The 21,786-nt window shown below is 44.3% G+C and overlaps 1 protein-coding gene across 1 annotated transcript in view; it reads right to left on the bottom strand.

Annotated features, from left to right (window-relative positions):
* Positions 1-21,786, bottom strand: part of TBC1D9 (TBC1 domain family member 9) — a 115,438-nt gene that overhangs the window by 2,178 nt on the left and 91,474 nt on the right. Inside the window, exons 13-20 of the mRNA XM_021101555.1 lie at positions 21,176-21,305; positions 15,300-15,398; positions 15,058-15,126; positions 10,835-11,075; positions 5,538-5,603; positions 4,577-4,663; positions 1,665-1,739; positions 1,467-1,570 (exon numbers count right to left, since the gene is read on the bottom strand). Of these exons, the coding sequence (XP_020957214.1) occupies positions 1,467-1,570; positions 1,665-1,739; positions 4,577-4,663; positions 5,538-5,603; positions 10,835-11,075; positions 15,058-15,126; positions 15,300-15,398; positions 21,176-21,305 (871 nt within the window). The remainder of the gene's footprint in view (positions 1-1,466; positions 1,571-1,664; positions 1,740-4,576; positions 4,664-5,537; positions 5,604-10,834; positions 11,076-15,057; positions 15,127-15,299; positions 15,399-21,175; positions 21,306-21,786) is intronic.

The following is a 21,786-nucleotide window of genomic DNA, read 5'->3' as shown; positions in this document are numbered from 1 at the left end:
CAGGAGACAGGGCCCAAGGGGACTGCAAGGCCATTTATTTATGTTGTCTTTTGAGGGCCACATGCAGGCATGGCACATGGAAGTTCCCAGGCTAGAGGTCGAATCAGCTGCCAGCCTACACCACAGCGCCACAACCAAGCCATGTCTGCGACCTACACTACAGCTCATGGCAACGTTGGCTCCTTAATCCACTACTCGAGGCCAGGGATCGAACCCAAGTCCTCATGGATACTAGTCGAGTTCATTACCACTGAGCCACAATGGGAATCCTGCAAGGCCATTTAATATTAGGACTCCTACAAAAGCCTTGAAAAGTCCTATGTGTATATGGATGGATGTGTAATTTAATGTCTCTTAATTAATGGTTCCTTTTTAAGTTGGAAAAACTTCCAACATCCAAGAAACTGGCAATGCCGGATCCTTAACCCACTGAGTGAGGCCAGGGATTGAACCTGCATCCTCATGGATGCCAGTCATGTTCATTAACCACTGAACCACAATGGGAACTTTTTAAGGTGCCTTTATGGCTGAGCACAGTTTGAAAATATCATGAGCTTGTCTTCTGAGTGTCCAAAGGTATTTTTAATGATTGAGATGAGAACGTGTGTATTCTCAAAATTGAGTATTTCATGGTTCACATTTTCTCCGAGGAGGTCATGTTCTCACCACAGAGTGTACTTTTTTTTTTTTTTTTTAAGGTGGCAACACATACTTTACCCAGTACCTTTCATTATTTTTAGTATAAGTGATTTACTGTTGTGCCATTTTCTGCTGTACAGCAAAATGACCAGTCGTGCATCATATATACACATTGTTTTTCTCATATCATCCCCCATCATGTTCCATCCCAAGAGACTGGACACCATTCCCTGTGCTGTACAGTAGGACTTCATTGCCCATCCATTCTAAATGCAATAGTTTGCATCTACTAACCCCAAACTCCCAGTCCATCCCACTCCCTCCCCTTTGGCAACCACAAGTCTAGACTCTTTTTTTTTTTTTTTTTTTTGTCTTTGCCTTTTCTAGGGCCACTCCTGCGGCATATGGAGGTTCCCAGGCTAGGGGTCCAATTGGAGCTGAAGACGCTGGCCTACACCAGAGCCACAGCAATGAGGGATCCAAGCCGAGTCTGCGACCTACACCACAGCTCACGGCAATGCCGGATCCTTAACCCACTGAGCAAGGCCAGGGATCAAACCCACAACCTCATGGTTCCTACTCGGATTTGTTAACCACTTTGCCATGACGGGAACTCCTAGACTCTTTTTTTAGAATGTGTTTGGCCTATATGACAACAGAGCATACTTTTAATGCTCAAAAGCATGCACAAAATAGATCCAAATAGTTGCTAATTAAGTACCCCAAGTTAACATTATTTTTGAGGAGTACTCATTCTACATTTATTTATGACCGGAAAACAAAGCTTCAAGGTTTGAAATGAATGAATTGAACTGTTCAGCACTCACCTGATTCAATTTGGGTAAATCTTTTGCATTCTTTGATTTAGATTTATTTTCTGGCGTCCAGAGTCTCAGATAATTACGATTTTCTTGAGAATTTGCTCTCTTCCCTAAAACCCAAATGGCAAGAAATAAGCGTTGAAAGGTCAACAAGCAATTGTTGAACCAGCAGTAGAGGAAACATAGAAAAGAGGAGGTCTGTACCTCTGTCCGGCTTTAGACTCACTGTGACAAAGCCATCGTCTACACTGTGTTTGCTTCTGCTGTCCAACCCAACCACTACCGAGAAAGATTAGGAAGAAAAAAAAGGAGACTGTTACATAACAAATGCATAGATTTCACCCGTGTAGTAGAAAACAAGAAAACCTCTAGGTAGGGTTTAACAAGACAAGCAAAACTAACCCAAAACCAAAATCCAAGCGCACCGAATTTGAGTAGTATCTCAAATTCCAATTTTACTGGGCGTCTCATATTTCATCTGACCACCCTATCTTTAGGCAAAAGCTTTCCCCAGAATACTTTTTTGCTGCGTAATCAGGAATTAAGGAATGATACCATGTAGTGTTCAGTACTTAAAAAACGGTGGTGCTTGCCCAATGAGTGTCCATTTCCCTTTACTCCCCGTTACATTATCAACTTTGTACATGTGAGACTGATCTTTTGTCAGGCCCTGCCAAAAATCAAGAACTCACTTAAAAAAATTTTTTTTAAATTACAAAATTTTTAGAAAAAATTTTTTGGCTGCTTCCACAGCATGTGGAAGTCCCCAGGCCAGGGATCAAACCCGAGCATAGCAGCGACCCAAGCCATTGCTGTGACAATGCCACATGCTTAACCCACTGCACCGCAAGAGAACTCCAGAACGCATTTTTTGGGAGTTCCCGCTGTGGCTCAGTGGATTATGAACCTGACTAGTATCCATGAGGAGGTGGGTTCGATTCCTGGCCTTGCTCAGTGGGTTAAGGATTGGGCGTGAGCTGTAGAGTAGGTCAAAGATGTGGCTCAGATCCTGAGTTGATGCGGCTGTGGCATAAACTTTCGACCCCTAGCCTGGGAACTTCCATATGCCAAGAATATGTCCCTAAAAAGGCAAAAAAAAAAAAAAAAAAAAGCATTCTTTTTTTTTTGGCCATGCTCAAAGCATGTAAAAACTCCCAGGTCGGGGTGAACCTGAGCCACAGCTGTGGTAACGCCAAGATCCTTCACCTGCTGTGCCACAAGGGAACGTCCTAAAAAGCACTTTTAAATGCTGTTAAATGCTATTGGCAGGTGATCATTCCTGAAGTGTTTATGAGACACGTGAATCTTTTTCTGTAATGAGTGCCCACTAAGAAAGATATGGCTAACATTTTTCTGCCAAAATAGGATTGCTAACGATGTGAAGAATACTCTCAGATGTGCTAAGGCACTAAGCTAAAAGGCTTACTTACTACATTATCTCATTAAATCATTCCTAAACAACATGACAGCTATCATCTCCATTTCCATGCAAGGACCCTGGGGCTCAAGGATGCAGGAAGCTGCCTGAGATCATCTAGATAAACAGGGCTAGCATTCTGTCCAAAGATGGACAGTAGGTGCCCTTAGCACCTACTGCCAATGAGAAGACTGGATCTGGCTCTTACTCCTCTCCTTGCAGTCATATAGGCGCTCACAGTTTAAAAGCAGGTCTACACTGCTTATCTTGGGACTGTAAGATTTAAGAGGCAAAAGGACCCAGGAGCAACCCATGTTGACTCTCAGACTTGGGTGAGGTCAGGAAGCTGCCCTAAGGATGAAGCAGAATGTAAGTCTGCACTGCAGGTCTAAGCCAAGAGATGCGGCTTAGGTTCATGCAGGACCCAACAAGACATGTTTGTGTGTAAATTTGAAGATATTTCCAACAAGCTGCATCATGTCTATGTAGACGGAACAACCACACAGAGCAGGGGTGGGCAAACTTTTTCTGTAAAGGGCTATATAGCCAATATTTTGGGTAATTCTAGTGTGAGAGCAGCCATGGGCAATATATCATGAATGAGCTTGGCTGTGTACCTGGCTGTGTTCCAATAAAACTTTATTTGTAGGCACTAAGTTTAAATATTACACTCTTGTCCTGAAATACACTTTTACCTTTGATTTTTTTTTTTTCGGTCTTTTTGTCTTTTTAAGTCCTCACCCATGGCATATGGAGATTCCCAGGCGAGGGGTAGAATCGGAGCTATAGCTGCCAGCCACAGCAATGAGGATATGAGCCACGTCTGTGAGCTACACCACAGCTCACGGCAACACCGGATCCTTAACCCAGAGAAAGGCCAGGGATCAAACCCGCATCATCATGGATGCTAGTTGGGTTCATTAACTGCTGAGCCACGACCCAAACGCCAACCTTTAATTTTTTTTTTCTACCTTTGATTTTTATTTTATATTTATTTTTATTTTATTTTTTGCCTTTTTGTCTTTTCAGGGCCGCACTCGCAGCATATGGAGGTTCCCAGGCTAGGGGTCCAACCAGAGCCACAGCCGCCGGCCTGCGCTACAGCCACATAAACACAGGATCCAAGCCTCGGCTTTGACCTGTGCCACAGCTCACGGCAATGCCGGATCCCCAATCCATTGAGTGAGGCCAGGGACCGAACCCACAACCCATGGTCCCCAGCCCGACTCGTTTCCGCTGCACCAAGACAGGAACTCCCAACCTTCGATTTTTAAAACCATTAAAAAATCTAAGAGCCACTCTGAGTTCAGAGGCCTGTACAAATGTGTACAGAAGTTTGCTGCCGTCTGTTACAGAGCAGCACGTCTGATAGAGCAGCTAGTCCCGAATCTGGAGAGCAGCGTCATGATAACAGGATGACCTTCCCAATGAGTCTGACCCTATCGGGGAGACGGGGGCCACATATACACTTCACAGGTGCTGCTCTTTCTAAGCCAGCGGGACGCAATGTACATGGTCCTTTCAGGGGGACCCACTCCCCAGTAGTTACCGACTTCAAAAATCTGAAAAGGAAGTAACATACTCGGCAACTGTGTTCATTCACTTCTTGGACTGACTGGCTTTGGAGGCCCCTCCTCCCAATAACAGAGGGCTCTGTAGAAAAGAAACAGAGTGGCCCTGGTGGCGGAGAGTCACTTACCATGTGTGCATTCTGGGGTGATATCTTCAAAGAAGTACTGAGTTGCTTCAAAAGCAGAATCTGGCTCGTCTTGATCAGAGGACGGCTCTGGAGAGGGAGCAGAGGTGGTTCTCACTGGCTAGGCTGGGACTCAATGCAAGTGTGCTTTAATTGTTAAAGCAATGACACGAGAAGCTGAAGCTACAGAGGTGGGGTGGGGTCACTTCCCCGGGGGGGCCTCGAATGCCCACCGCCTCACAAACCTTGTGGGGGAGGGGCTCTTCCATTTAACTCCACCTTTTAAACAAGCCCCACCAAATGTCCCTTTACATTTCCCCTTTTCAGAGACTTTTCTAAATCCTATAGAATGATGCTTTAGGAACCAAATTTTAGAAAACTGTATGCTATAATGATCATTCCCAAATCTATAATTTTACCCTATCTCTATCCTTAGGGCCAATTTCCCCCCTCCCTTCTCCCTCCCTCCCTCTTCCTTCCTTCTCCCCTCCTTCCTTATTTTTTCCCTTCCTTCCTTCCTTTCTTGCTCTCACTCTCTCTTCCTTCCCTCTCTTCTCTTCTTTCCTTCCCTCTTTTCCTCCCTCCCTTCCTTTTTTAGCATTTGCTAGATACACCAGCTGGGCCAGCCTTGTTTAAAACTATTGAACACCTCACCATCTCTCCCAGCCAGGGGTAAAACCGCTCCCCCCTAGACTCAGAATCCCATGAGCTACCAAATGCTATTTATTTGTTCTCTGGCAGAAGCCTGCTCTGTTCTATTACTGCAACTCAAACTTTAAACCGGTGAATGACCACTGAATGGAGCACCTGCTGACTCAGGAACCGATGCAAATAGTATTGTTTCCTTTGCTCTTTGTCACCAAGGACTGATTTTGCATACCAAAAAAGTTAAACAGGTCACACCAAAAGATTCCAAGCCAGGCCAGGGTTACAGGTCCATGTGCTACTCTGTGGGGCCACTTACCAGGCAAGACATGCATTTTGTACAGGAGTTTGAGCTTCTCCGTGAGGTCCCCATGGCATGCGGCACCTAGAAGTGACATGAGAACCAATGAGAAACTCCTCATGGTGCCAGCAACCCCTCCAGGCTTAAGTGTCCCCCTGGTTACAAACTGAAACCAAGATATTGTGTGACAGAAAGGTGGCCAGGACATATTTGGGTTAAAAGCTCTGGAACCAGGATGCCTGGTTTCAAATCCTTTGCACTTATTTTGAGCCCTTGGGAGAATGAATCTCCCTGTACCTCAGTTTCCCCTCCGTGAGGCATGATGACAAAGGAGAAGATTCTGCCAGTGCCATTGGGACATCGGTGACACTGGGAGCCTAGAAATGTGAGAACTAAAAGTGTTAACACTTAGAATAGCAACTGGTACAAAATAGTGTTCTTTATTAATAAGAAAGGTCAGGTGACTAGGCCTCAACACCCCAAACAATAGTGAGAGTTCAGAAATAATCTCAATGTATGTTTGAGGGCTTCAAATTATTCATTTTATTTTATATATATATATTTTTAGGGCCACACCCACAGCATATGGAGGTTCCCAGGCCAGGGGTTGAATCGGAGCTGTAGCTGCCAACGTACACCACAGCCACAACAACGCCAGATCCTTAACCCACTGAGCGAGGCCAGGGATTGAACCTGCCTCCTCATGGATGCTAGTCAGATTTGTTTCTGCTGAGCCACGATGGGAACTCCAAATGACTCATTTTAGAAATCCTTTCTGGTTGCTCTTTGAGTCTCTTAATGTGTCTTCGATTTAATTTAGCCTAACCTAGCTGCTATTACATCACCGTTGCTTCAACCCCAAGAATTCTGTTCCTTTTTCCCTCAAAGTCCCTATGTATCGCAGGAATCAGAAAATCCTTTGTATAATGTATTTTCAGAGCACCTCAGTGAAAATTAATCATATCTGGGAAAAGAGGAAACACAGGATCTGAAACTCCTATTCACTAATTTCTAAAGGGATCTTCCTGGGGATGTACATTGAATTTACTGATCCATTTTTCCGAGAATTCATTCTTTAGTTTCTTAACACTTAGAAACATAATAAACAGAATTTCCCTTTTCTGGTCCCTTGTCTGTCTCCATTGACCTGCATGACTGACTACAGCTCTCAGAGTTCCCCTCACAAACCAGGGTAGAGTTTACTTTGCTCAAAGAACTCAACTGCATTTTAATTCTTTTTTTTTTTTTTTTTTTTTTTTTTTTTGTCTTTTTAGGATCACACTGGCAGCATATGGAGGATCCCAGGCTAGGGGATGAATCCAAGCTGTAGCTGCCAGCCTACGCCAGAGCCACAGCAATGTGGGATCAGAACCACGTCGGCAACCTACACCACAGCTCATGGGAACGCCGGATCCTTAACCCACTGAGGCCAGGGTTCGAACCTGCTTCCTCATGGATGCTAGTCAGATTGTGAGCCACGACAGGAACTCCTCAACTGCATTTTAAGGAAACTAAATATTTTTTCCAGTGTTTTCACTACCTCGGACTGCAAGCCTCTCTTTCCTTTTTGGAAGATTTTGAAGAGTATTTACCTTGTGGGGTTTCGACTAAGCTTAAGTAAGTTAAATATTTATATTTACCCCTATCACTTTCTACATGTGTCTGGTGTTTGTACCATGAACATCTTTGCTGCAAGCAGTTTTGACCCACAACTAATTGGATATAAGAACATTTTGCCATAAAAAAGAAAAATACTGGCTGACAGTACCTTATACTAGAAAATAAGATGTCAATTTTTGCATTAATTCAGCGAGTTAATCTAAGCCAGCTTCTGTTAACACCATTTAAAAAAAACCATACTCATCAGGGATCACATAATATTTCCTTTTGGGGTGATAAGAGGGGCTTGATTCTTCTTCTTTTTTTGCCTTTTAAGGCCACATCCGTGGCATATGGAAGTTCCCAGGCTAGAGGTCCAATCAGAACTGAAGCCACTGGCCTACACCACAGCCACAGTAATGCCAGATCCTTAGTCCACTGATCGAGGCCAGGGATCGAACCCACATCCTCATGGATACTAGCTGGATTTGTTTCCAATGAGCCACAATGGAAACAACTTCTTTTGCCTCCAACTTCTCATTCTGTGTAATAAACATGGTAAACACTGCCTGAGAGGACAAGCTGTGGGACAGGATTAACTGAAGAATCAATCATTAATGCTCTCGAAGGCTGCAGTGAGTTAGTATCCCCATCTTTTCTATTTGCCACAGCTTGGTAAACTTCTGGTTTTGCTGAGCAGAGGGATGACCATGCTGACCAAAGGATCTGTAAAAACTGCTACCTTATCCCTTTCTAGTGTCTTAATTGTCAACTAATTATCTCTTTTGGCAAAATGACCTCGTGGCCAATTAGCTGAGCAGTGAAACTGCTTGTGGCAAAGATTTTTATGGCAAAAACCCCTATGGGACTTCAAAGCTTCTCTAGGGAGATAAAACGCAAAAACTCTCAGGCTGAGATACGAACTGCCAGACCCTTATCAGCCCACCTGTCTCACTGTAATTTCTGCGATGTTCCTAAGGACCTCGCCGCCCCGAAACTCGGCCGACTCCCCAACTCAGAAAGGTATGGAGCCCGCTGCTCACCTCCTCCCCTTGATCAACCTGGCCTACTCCTTCCTGCCCCCCCCACTAGAAAAGGTATGTAGCCACTCTTACCCTACCCCCACAGGGGCAACATATGCCCCCAACCAGCCAGTAAGTGCATCCAAAGACCCCATCCTTCCCCAACCAAGCAGCAAGTGCATCCAAAGACTTCATCCTTTCCCCAACCAATCGGCAGGTCAACAGATGTATGGCAAGACCACTCCGTGTGCCCAAAGTTGGCTCTCCCTGATTATCAGGAAGTTGGCCCACTGTGTAAACAGTGTCTCTTGCCTCAAGAGACTTGTCTTTTCTACACCTTGGTTTAAATCCGGAAAATTCTTTTTCCACCCACGTGCAGAGACCACAATTCCTACAACGTTTTCTACAGGCAGAATCTGTCTCTTTTTCCTCTTCCTTATTCTTGTCCCAAGGTAATTTTTAAAAATCTCCCTTTTGGTAGACATAAATGTGATAATAACAGTTACTTTGGGGCAGAAAAGATTAGGAGAGGGTCAAAAAGGTATTTAGCCTTGTCTGGATTGTTTCACTTTTTTAAAAAAGCAGGATGTATTTATGTGCTACTTGTGTAATTAAAAATTTAATACCTCCTTCTTCTCTTAAAAAAAAAAATCCTGTTTGTGTAATTAAAAACTTAATACCTCTTCTTCCCTAAAAAAAAAAAAAAAAAAAAAAAAAAATCCTGTTTGCTGTCCTTAGCACAGAGTCATGAGAACAGGATGAGACAGCCCTCCACGGAATCCTGGGCCCGCCACATACTAACTGTGCCTTTTAGTTCAGTTCAGTAGCAGATATAAATTGACCTGCTGAAAACAAATGTCCCAGCAAATTACCTAATATTTCTGAGCCTCCATCTCTTTAACAGAAAATGGGGATAGCGCTAGTAAGCAGGTGATAAAAGCATAATAGTAACCAAACTGCCTCCAGGGTGCCTGAGGTCAAACTCTAACTTTGTAGTTGCATGCCTTAGGTAAATTATTATTATTATTATTATTATTGTTGTTGTTGTTATTTTCTTTTTAGGGCCACACCCTTGGCATATGGAGGTTCCCAGGCTAGGGGTCGAATCGGAGCTGCAGCTGCCAGCCTACACCACAGCCACAGCAACGCCAGATCTGAGCAGCATCTTCGAACTACTCCACAGATCACCACAATGCCGGATCCTTAACCCACTGAGTGACGCCAGGGATTGAACCTACATCCTCACCAAGACTACACTGCGTCCTTAACCTGCTGGCCACAGTGGTAACTCCTGCTTTAGGAAAATTAAATGCATATACAGCACGAGGGAGGGCAGTGCCTAGCTGAGTAAATGCTGCATAAATGTTAGTTATCAATACTAATATTACCTTAAAGGTCTGTTGTTTTGATAAGGTAATAAAGTACAAATTCTAAAGCATCACAGTAGTGCCTACATTTAATAAAGGCTGGTTACTTTCATGTCCTTTTAAATCATATATCTGAATACTTTATGCAAACGGTTTTTCCTTATCTAAGAGGACCTCATCTACTTCCCTTTGCCTTGTTAACAACCATCAGCATCTTTGGCCTTTAAGCTTTCCAGTCATTTTTAAAGATAGGGTGCTTTCGGAGTTCCCGTAGTGGCGCAGTGGTTAACGATTCCTACTAGGAACCATGAGGTTGCGGGTTCAGTCCCTGCTCTTGCTCAGTGGGTTAAGGATCCGGCGTTGCCGTGAGCTGTGGTGTAGGTTGCAGACGTGGCTCGGATCCCGCGTTGCTGTAGCTCTGGCGTAGGCCAGTGGCTGCAGCTTCGATTCGACCCCTAGCCTGGGAACTCCATATGCTGCAGGAGCGGCCCAAGAAATAGCTAAAAAGACAAAAAAAATAAAAAATAAAAAATAAAGATAGGGTGCTTTCTGGAATCACAGTTCTCTATACATGACACCTTCATCTTCCTTGGCAAGTCACTTTCAAGTGCATGGACCAAGGTCACAGAGTGGCACAATGAGACTTTAAAAACTGTTTCCCTATCTCATTCTGGTAACCTGACATAACGCTGCTGCATCCACAGCCTCTATCAGGCCGGCCAAGCGCAACTACCACATAGCTCTTTTGCTCAAATATTAACAGAACAAGAGTCTACTGGAATTCAGGGCAGTACACAAGTCAGACAGCAAAGGTGACACACAGAAAGGCATACTGCTTGTGAGGTGCGGGTGTGTGTTCTCAGGATACACACAAAATGGAGAGAAAGGACTTCCACTTGGACTGCAGAGCTGCTGTGGGTTTTTTCAGCCCCTTCTTAAAAACATTTTGAAATGCTTTATAAAAATGTTATAAGATATATGTAATATAAATATAGTTTTTTGACAAAAAAAGCAATACATCCCAACATTTCTTCTTCCCTTGTAAGGTGATCATGGTCTCTGGTTTCAGTATTTAAGTTGACATTCCTGTGAATTTTCTGATAACATATTTTAACTAGTGCTGCGAATTATCAAATGAGAGGTAATGATTCGATCATATATCCACTAAGTAAAAACGAATTTTCCAATCAGCTTGCAAACCTTAAAATGTGCTCCTCTGTTGTAGCAGGGCTCTGGTTCTGAGGGCAGCACTGAGGACCAGGGCGCTTACTGACCCATCTCCCCACTCCCCCACACCCCAACTCATGCAATAGCTTCTCGTCCTTACTCAGCCCAGAGACAAACTCTCGGAAGTTGATCAGAGAGTCTCCATTTTCGTCCAGTAACTGGAATAAGCGGGAGGCCAGCACATCAGAGTGGGTTCCGCAGGCCCAGGGAAAGAGCAGAACAAACATGCCCTTGAACTGCTCAAAGTCGATGCGGTACTGCTCCAGGTAAGGCAGGCTGGGGTCGTGCCGGTCCAGTGCGTTGCTGCTCCCGCCCCAGTAGCAGCTTGTTAGATGCTCTGCCTGAAAAATCAAAAGAACAGGCTGAATATTGAAGACGGCACCTCACAAGGGAAATACCAGAAATAAAGGCCCAGCTTCAAATTTGGAAAAAGACTTTAGGTCAGCTGTGTGCCCCTGTGCACCTCCTGGGGCTCTCGTCCCAGGCTCCCCACCCCTTTCTCTTCTGCCCACATCTCCACCTGGCCACCCCCCCTCCCACCAACTCCATGGCAACCACTGTGTTTACATCTGGCATGAAAAACCTGATTCATACTGGAGTAGGTGAAGAAAAAAAGAAAGGAACCCCACCACCCCATTTTTTTCTCTCCCCACCCTTACACACACTCACAAGCACTTTAAGAAATAATTCCCATAAAGACAAATAAGATTTTTTAGTTTTTTTTTTAACTTAAAATACATAGAATGTTAACCTGAAGAGGATCTGAAATTCAGGCAACCCGATCACCTTGTTTCCTAGGTGAGGCTGGTACAGCCCAGAGGGTAAGGGGCTTCCACAAGGTCATCCGACCAGTGAGTCAAAGCAGAATCATGCTGTGACTCTGGGTTTCCAAAGTCCTAGTTTAGTGTCCCAGAACCCTCCGGCCTCCTGGTCACCAAAATCACATAAGTATGATTGTAGCCATTCAGTAGTCAGGCTACAGGTGTGTGATCCTCCTGCTTCACACGCCTGGAAAGAGCTCCAGGAAAATGACGAGTAGCATTTACTACTGAAGAGAACAGAGATCCAAGAAAAGGCTTCCTGTTTCTGTCCTTGGAAACAAGGCTGCCTCTTTATTCATGAGGTCATATCGATTCTGGGAGAAATACACACCCATTCTGGGAAGACCGCAGAGATAAAACGTCTAGTAGAAAGGCCAGGAGCCCGCCCACCCCCTCTCCCCTCCACCTAGACAGTTAACACTCAGTGGTAGGCTGGGGAGGCTCCAAAGGGAGCCTTTATTTTGTACTTTATTCCTTATTGTTCTGTCTGAGTATTTCATTAGAGGCATGTATAAATACTGCAATAACAACAGCACCTTCAAAAGCAGGTCTTTCCCCCTCGCCTAGGGCTTCTGAGAAGGCAGCGTCAGTATGAGTGTCTGTCTAGTACTTCAGAGTTGTTCTCACTTAGAGCAGAGCAAAGGCCGATGTCTTCGTCCTAAGTGTTTACTGGAAATTGTAGCTAATAATCCCCCCAAAGAGGAGTGGGAGTGGGCAAGAGAGGAGGAGGAGGAGGAGGAGGAGGAGGAGGAGGAGGAGGAGGAGGAGGTTCCAACGTGGCCTCTGGAGAATAAAGGAAGTACATCAAGTTCACCAGCCCTTGGGGCTGCACCTGCGCTGCTAAGCAGGGGCAGTGGTATGGTGGTGATGTCAGAGGGAGGGAGGCAGAGGATGAGGTCCCAGGGGCCACAGGGGTTGAGCTGTACTCGGAGCGATCACCAGGGATGCCCAGCAGCCTTCTATGGGTGGGACAGTGTTGGTGGCACATCCCTGAGAAGGGTCTACGCTACTGCAGCCTCGTCAGTGGATGAAGGTGGCCCAAAGCATTTCTTTCTAACTAAAGTGCCCTCGGGAACCAGGCCTGACTGTGGTGCAGGCACTTCCATGGTGCTCACAGCCATGAGGAAATTACAAGTCATGCAGATATGTCTGTCCCTCTTCCTGGGTGAGACCCCTGACACCATCATTTGGGGACTAGGGACTAATTTAGAAAGATATCAAGAGAAATTAAGACAAATCACATTTTCCATCCAATTGCCTCAGGGTGGCAGCCTTTCACCGTTTTCTACCAAGTTTTAGCCCAAAGTCCCAGCAGGGAGCTCCGTGGGAGATGACTGTCTCTTTCCTTTGTATCTACAGGAAAATCCCCAAAAATCGGCTTTTTAAAGGTCTAAAGCATCTGGCAGGGTGTCTGACACTTACTGAATAAATGTTTATCCAGATGAATTATAGCTCATTAAACTGTCCAAAAGATTTAAGAAAGAATGTGGAACTGAAGTTTTCATCACAATACCAGAGAACCTTCCCATCCCTGACCCTAACCAAGGGGCTCGAATTCTTTCTTGGGGTGCTCAGTAGACTTGGGGAATTCGCGTTTGCCAACATACCCTCAGGGCAGGGCTTTGGAGTATAAGGAAAGATTTCTTCGGGCATCTTTTCAGCATGCAAATGACACATCTGGTACCCGGATATGCACAGACTGGAGAATGCAGGGGTGCCCATGTAAGAAGACACAGCTTCAGTGATCTCTAGATCTGGGACTTCTGCACAACCAGCCCTAAACCTCCTTTTCCTGGTGTCCCCAAACTCAGCGTCCTCTTTCCAATGCCATAGCCCATCCCATTAACTGCCCGTAGTCTTGTCGCTTCCGCTGCTAATCCCCGTTCTGTTTGGACACCCCAAATCCTGGCCTGGCTCCCACCACCTTTGGAAGCAGATTCCTCAGGTCCCAGTATCCTTTTAAAATCTGATCTCATCCTGCTGAATAGCATTGAGAACTTTGTCTAGATACTCATGTTGCAACAGACAAAGGGTGGGGGAAAAAATGTAATTGTAATGTATACATGTAAGGATGACCTGACCCCCTTGCTGTACAGTGGGAAAATAAAAAATTATTAAAAAAATTTACATATGAAACTACTGCTCAATAAATAGAAATTACAGTTAAAAAAATAAAATAAAATCTGATCTCAATTGGATCATTTCATTTTTTTTGTTTTGATCCAAGTTGGATCATTACATTTTTCTTTTATGACTTGAAAAGAGACTCCTTCCTTATGGAAAACCAACTTACCTGGATCCATTAGCCACAGTGCTTTATGTTGCTGAAAAAAAACATGAATGAGATGACACACTCTAGAGAATTTACTGTTTACTTGACAGCAGACAGTAAATTCTACTGAACGCAAGCTGGTGGAGGCGCTGTTGTCCACTCAGTCACCCTGCTGGGCTGCCAAAGCCATCACTCTTCAGCTATGCAAACAGCTCTGTCTCTCTGTGTCTGCATTAGAAGCATGCAGACTGTACTAGACTGACAACTGACCACTAATTAATTTACCTACGTCGTCAATACACACCTTTGGAACATCGATGGAGGCAAGACACTAAACTAGGCACTAGCGACACAAACAAACAAAATGATGGTGCCTCCAGGAGCTAAGAGGCAACTGGGACATTCGTGAAAACATTTCCTGCTGTCACATTCTCTGATCCTAAGACCTATTAGTGTCCAACTCAGATCTTTATGTTTGTCCCTTTATTTCATTCCTGTGCCATCTTTGTGGTCCTCGATACAGCCAGGTTTGTTCCGGAAGTAAAAGTCACTATATACAAGATGTTAACCAATTAGAGTATGATAAAATTGGTACCTGCCTAAAAGGCATCTTTTAACTTTTTTTCCTGTCAACTGCCACACTTTTACGTAGGATGTTGGTAATGATAGTTAAGACAAAAGTATTTTTTTGTGAAGAAAAGAAAATTCTGCACTACTTTATTTACTAACATAATACGTTCTTATTCAGGATCAAGATTCGGGGGGGGCTGAACTGGAAATGGAAATCACAGAAATATAAACAAGGATTTTTCCTTAGACACTAAACAGCTTTATTCTTACTGTAGCTACATATCTCTTTTAAAGGGTGCTTTAACATAGCTTAGTATAGGAAATTATAATTTACAAGAATTTCAGGAAGAATTTTAAACTGGCATGTCATTGTTCCAATTAGGATTACGTAAAGTAACACCCAATTTTCTTAAGTCCAAGGAAACAGCTAAAATATTATATGAGCAGGAAGAAAACAAAAACATCGACTTAAGTGAGTTACGAGAATATCTTTATTTTCCACATTAAGGGCTCCATTCTTATTCTCGATTTTATCTTCCTATTTATGCATGTTGAGCCTTATGCTATCCCTTAAAAACTTAACAGAAAAATCTAGAACTGAATTATTAAAGTGAACTCCTTTATTCCACTGAATGGACATGGATTTTCTTTGAAACTCACCTTGAAAAGAGCATAAAGTTCTTCTAGCTCATCAATCGTAAAGGAAGTTTCTGTGACGATAGTTCGTACCTATACGAAGCATAAACACAATGAATTTCGCATAATCAAAAATGTCATAATGGGAAACTTCCTGATTTTCTTCTTTTAAGTCATCTTAGTCTGTCAAACAGGGACTTGTGAGGGGAAGGCGTGCAAAGACGGACAGAGAAAGAAGCCCACACGCCTTCGCTCCAAAGACTCACCACATTCCTTTTCGTAGTATCCTCCAGAGTCTGGATCACCTTCAGTCTCTGTTTGAACCTCATCTGCTCAATTAAATCTGCCCGGATAGTTCCAAATTTCTGGAAAGGATCAATATTGATCTGTCTGAGAAACTGCTAAAGCACATGGCGTCAGGTCTGCAGGAGTGATGGAGACACATCCTGATTCACATGGGACATTTCTCACCAACTGACAGGCCTCCTAGACTATACCTGTATTTACTGTATGACTTTTAAAGCCATTTAACAACCAACTGAACTAAATTTCAAAGCCCTCAGATAAACAGTTCATGGGACGGAGACGGGTTAAATAAGGCTAGAAAGACCATTTGTATAAGAAAAAATGCTTTAAGGGAAGAACTTTCTTGACAGGAAGAGAGGAACTATCTATGGCTAACTATTAAACCGGGAGGGTGGAGGAAATGGTGTGAGGTTTTCTGTCCTGATCTCAGCATCATTTCTCCCGGTCCAGAACCCACACTGTTTGTCTCTGGAGGGGAGCCCCTGAGGGCTAGCTACCTTTTCAAACTCCAAAATGCCTAGGATTGTCTCAGTGTTTATTGAACTAAATTTCAGAAGCTAACTCTTTTAATCTGAAGATACAGAAAAGAATCTGTAAGGTTTTCTCTCTCTTAGCGGTACAACAGAAAAACAAAGAAATTCTGCACTAGCCTGAAGCTTACTCCATGGAAGCAATGCTGCAACGGGTTAAAGTCATTTAAAGGGCAAAGGAAAAGCTGAAAGACAACATCAAGTGTTGGCAAGGGCATGGTGCAACCCAAACCCTCACGTGCTGCTGCCCAGAGTATCAACTGGTACAATCATTTTGGAAATCTGTCTGGCAGCATCTACAAAATCTGAACAGATACATACCTATGACCCAGAGCTTCCAGAGCTAAAACTTACAAAGTGCTTATTACAGTGCTCGGCATAAATGGACATGTTTTGTTTTAATTCCATTTAGTTGCATTCTCCTGCTTCCGTTTATGCCTCCCTGGCTACTCCTTTCTGTCTCCTCTGTGCATTCTCTCCATCTTGGCCATGAGGAAACTCCCGCGCTTATGTGTTTTTGGAGGAATGAACAAAGTTTTAAAAATTGAACTTGGAAATGAAAGCTATGGATCATCCAAAAATGGCATGCTCCAAATGCTTTCCTATTAGACATCATAAGGAAGGCTTTATGAGTGAGATAATATAGGGTCTAGGCTTTACTTTAAAATATGCCATGAAAGGGAGTGCCCATCATGGTGCAGCGGAAATGAGTCTGACTAGGAACCATGAGGTTTCGGGTTCAATGCCTGGCCTCGCCCAGTGGGTTAAGGATCCGGTGTTGCTGTGGCTGTGGTGCAGGCTGGCAGCTGTAGCTCTGATTAGACCCCTAGCCTGGAAACCTCCATATGCCAAGGGTGTGGCCCTAAAAAGACAAAAAGGCCAAAAAATAAAATACGCCAGAAAAAAAAAAGAGGGAGTTAGAAGAGACAGAGATCAGGAAAATGTTGATAATTGTTGGGACTGGGTGATGGGTTAATGGAAATGCATTATACTATGTTTTTGACTTTTATTGTGCTTGAAAATGTCTGTCCATTAAAAATGAAGAAAGAAGAAAATTCACACCAAGTGTTGATAACGCATCTCTGGGGCCGAGCGGGATGTCTGGCATAAGACAGGCACTTATAAAATCTTAAACATTTTCCGAACAAATGAACAGACAAACACTGTTTCCTGCATCTCTTGGATCTTCTTGCAGTGACACCACAGTGGTGTCATCCTTGCTAGTGTATTCCTTCAGTGCTCCCCACTCCAATTTACTGCACAGGGAACTTCAGAAATTATGTACTTAAAGAAAAATGAACCTCAGTTTCCAGTGGCTGTTGGGTGCTTCACAAGCCAAGTAGTGATTTCAAGACTCCCCGCTAACCAGCCTCTACCAGGCCAATTGATTTTATGTTCACATGTATGTCTTACAAGTCCATCTCTGTTCTATCCAGACAAACCTCTTGGGCTCTGGCTTTTAATGCTAGGGGGCTCTTTCGAACTGTGGGTCTTGGGAAAACTAGATCGACCTCTCTCATCATAAATTTTCACCTTAGAATGTGTTACCATGTACCTGGTGAGGCTGTCTATGACACATGGGGCACCTGCCCCACATGGGCGGGTACCTACTATCATCATCATCACCAATAAACCTGATACATAATTCTGGGCTTTCAAAACTATCCTTCTGCACCAATGCCTCCTTGTGTTTTGTCAGCCACTTCCTTTCCCTGGTTAATATTTCTCAGATGAAATCCATCGGGCTGGGTTTTCTTGAACATGAAGGAACTGTGGTGGCCGTGTGCCTGCCGTGAGGTCTTGTGCCTTCCAGGAGGCTCACCTCAGTCTGTGAGTTAAACCTGAAGGCTGGGACTGGGTCTTCTACTTCTATAAAAGTCCAACAAAACTGCAGAGCCTCCCACACAGGGCCCACATGAAAGAAAACTGTCTCTCAAACTGTCCATACGATTCCTTCCAGGAGGGGCTGGGGAGAACCCACCAATTCCCTACAAGGCATTTATGAATAAAGTTATCACCCCTACTCAATCAGGAAACCGGCAGCAACCTGGGGATCTCAAGGCTTTCAGTATTTTTCCTACTTTTCTATTTTCCTGGCTAATTATCCTGAAGTACAGAAAGCAAGTGAGTCGCATGCCTCTGAACACCGGTGTCATGCTGTATAACCAGGTTATAATCGGCCTCTGCATCTAGTGGCCCCATTCTGCATCTAGGGCAGTGATCCTAGATTGATTCTCCTTTAGGATCACCTGGGAACTTTAAAAAAATATGTATTTTAGGCCTTATGTCAGAGATGCAATTGAACTGGTCTAGAATGGAGCCTAGAATTTATATTTTTAAAGGCTTGGCTTAAAACGACTTTTTTTTAAGTGGCTTTAATGCACAGGCAGAATTCAGGGCCACCTATCTAATAGTTAGGAGGTGGAAAAAAAAAAAGGCAAGAGTTTGGGGTGTTTTCTTTAGGATGACCTATAGGGTGTGGGGGAGGCCCTGGAAACTTAGGAGCAGGGCAGTGACACCAAGCCAAGAAAAGAAAACAAAGAATCAGTCATTGCGCATTGGAAGGCCAGGTAGTGGAAGCCTTGGTATAAATCAACGGGGCTGCCTTCACAGGCAGAGGAAGGAAACCACTGCTGTGTCCTGTGATAGGATGTTTGGCAGCCACCACTGGGGACCAGGATGGAAACAGAAACCAGCCCTGGTGGTATCTCCACTCTCCGTGCTTTTCCATTAAAAATGGGCCAAGTGCTGGGCTCAGCAAGACCTCAGCTTATCTGCTGTCAAGATCAAAGCTGAGTTTCCACATACCAAGCTTTATTACTTGGGTCTAGAATGCACTTCACAGTAAAGGTTTCAGGGGATGCCTTTAGAAAAACAACCCACAGCCACGATAATAACTATTACCTTCAATCACATGGGCTCTTTCTCTGGAAAAATAATCACTCAAAATTTCTGATGGAGAACTATCGAAAAGTCCTGGGGGGAGGATTTGTTAAAAAATACATGGGGATAATAACGGGTTTTGGAGAGAGTGATGTGAAACAGTCCTTACTCTCCCAATAGCCACTGGGACCATTTTTACAGAAACTGGACAGTGTGTGCCAGGAGCTTGGAAATAGTTCATACTTTTTTTTTTTTCCTTTTTCTTTTTAGGGCCACACCCTTGGCATATGGAGGTTCCCAGGCTAGGGGTCGAATCGGAGCTGTAGCTGCCAGCCTACACCACAGCCACAGCAACACGGGGTCCAAGCCGCATATGTTACCTACAACATAGCTCATGGCAACACTGAATCCTTAACTCACTGAGCGAGGGCCAGAGACTGAGCCCACATCCTCATGGATACTAGTTGGGTTCTTAACCCACTGAGCCACAATGGGAACTCCAGAAATAGTTCATACTTTTTGACCTACTACTGAAAATCTATGGACTTTAAGGAAAAAAAATCAGAGATGTACTATTTGTACCAGTTTATCCTATAATATATAACATCATACATATATAATGTCATACTTTTATAGAGAGACATAATAATATGATACAAGGTTGCCATATGGTACAAAAAAACTTGGAAGCAACCAAAGTAAATGTCCAACAAAAATGGACCAGCTAAATAAATTCTAGCACTTCATGAAAGCAGAACATTAAAAATCTATGAAATGCTGCAAACAATATATTACACATCAGCAAGTGCTCCTGATATATTTTAAGTGAAAAGTGGAATGTTACAAAGTACTTTTTAATAGAAACATATTTTATTTTTTTTATTTATTATTATTATTATTATTTTGGTCTTTTGGTCTTTTTAGGGCCACACCTGTGGCAGATGGAGGTTCCCAGGCTAGGGGTCTAATTGGAGCTGTAGCAGCAGGCCTACGCCAGAGCCACAGCAACTCGGGATCCAAGCCACATCTGCAACCTACACCACAGCTCACGGCAACACCACATCCTTAACCCACTGAGCAAGGCCAGGGATCGAACCCACAACCTCATGGTTCCTAGTCAGATTCATTTCCGCTGCACCACGAAGGGAACTCCCAGTTTCTACATTTCTTATAATAACTATGCATTACTTTTATGGTTCTAAAACATACCTAAATGTTTTGTTATTGATATCTACGGAGTGTCGATGAAAATTTCTTCAAATGGTAAATTACTGGTCTTTCTCCCATTATGAGTTAAGGACACACATTTCTGAGAAGGTTCCTGGAGCCATATTCATTTTTTAAAAGCACCAAATTTTTGATTCTCAAGATTTTTCTGACCTCAGCACGACCCTCATCATTTCTCCCTGAGCCAGGCTGTTGCGGGTTGGAATGCTGACAATCACCAGCCACATGATCCCAAAACATGCGGGGAGGGTATAGTATGCTCAGCGGAATATTCATGGTCTTTCTTAATGTTCAGAAAAAACAAGGAGGGAGTTCCCTTCATGGCTCAGGATTCATGAGGGCTCAGGTTAGATCCCTGGCCTCGCTCAGTGGGTTAAGGATCTGGTGTTGCCTTGTGCTGTGGTGTAGATCACAGACGCGGCTTGGATCTCATGTTGCTGTGGCTGTGGTGTAGGCCAGTAGCTATAGCTCCAATTTGACCCCTAGCCTGGGAACCTCCATCTGCCGCAGGTGTGGCCCCCAAAGACAAAATAAAATAAAATAAAATAAAATAACCATGAGGTGTTAATGGGTACTGAGTTCTGGGGGCTCCACAAACTCCACATGCTATCAGGTACAGGTCCTTCACCCCTAGACTCACAACGAGCTCTGCTGTGGGATTCAGGACCAGATCTGGAGTCATCAAGGACCGGGAGGCACCCTCTCCCACCCAGGCCCAGACAATTTCAGAGGAATCCTAGGACCCTGGTCCCTCTCTAAGGTGGTAAGAGTACTCTGTGTGTCTCTGACTGAGGATCGGCTTGTCTACTTCCCAGAAGCCCAAAGGACTCGGCATGAGCCTAGGAGGGGAACTGATTTGTGCAGGTCAACCTCCCCATGCCTGCTTTCAACAGCCCCACTTCAGCCAGAGCTGCATATGAGCCGCTACTTGGTGAGGCTTCAGGGTGAGCAAAGCAAAGAACCAGGGGACCAGAGCTGGTTGTTTATTGGCTCCATAGTGTTGGACCCTTCAGTGTCCATCTCTGGAGCTCGAAGCTGTTGGCTGCCCGGTAGCTGCCTTTTCTGGCAACTAGTGCTCAGAAGGCAAAAGGAAGCAGGTATGGCCACGGGTCAGCAATGCAAGTGGAGGTAACACATCCAGCCAAGCCCCTCCGAGCACTCAGGGCTCTAACTCTCAGGCGGGGAACAAGACCTACCTCATAGGACGTTCTGATGAGTCTGAAGATGTCGACCTCAGGATAGGGCTCCACGTCATCGCTGAGCAGGGAGTGGAGGTGAGGGATGGGGGGCAGCGTACTGTCTTTATTGGTCACGCTGTCCAAATACCTGGAAGAGAAAATGAAGCAGGAGTCACTGGGAGGTGAATCTGGAATTCTCCCATTACAGGTGTTCACCCATTTCCTGCAAACCCTGTGTACTAAAACAAAAGCCTAGATTTTCCTGGAGTTCCCTCATGGCTCAGCAGGTTAAAGGTCCAGCATTGTCACCGTTGTGGCTCAGGCTCCATCCCTGGGTGTTTCCATGTGCCATGGGTACAGCCAAAAAAACCCAAAAAACAAAAAACCCAGAATTTCCTTAGAAAGAGAGTGAAATTCACTTCACTTCCAAAGACAAAGCATGTGGAAAGAAATCCTGGGCCACAGAGAGAAGTGGGCACTATGATTACCATCAAGCCAACTGCGACTCGTGGAACCGGAGTTCTTGTTGTGGCTCAGTGGAAATGAATCTGATTAGCATCCATGAGGACACAGGTTCAGTCCCTGGCCTCGCTCAATGGGTTAATAAGCATCCGGTGTTGCCATGAGCT

This window comes from Sus scrofa, chromosome 8 (genome assembly GCF_000003025.6).
Source record: "Sus scrofa isolate TJ Tabasco breed Duroc chromosome 8, Sscrofa11.1, whole genome shotgun sequence".
NCBI classification, from domain to species: Eukaryota; Metazoa; Chordata; class Mammalia; order Artiodactyla; family Suidae; genus Sus; species Sus scrofa.
This window is presented reverse-complemented; position numbering and strand designations above follow the sequence as displayed.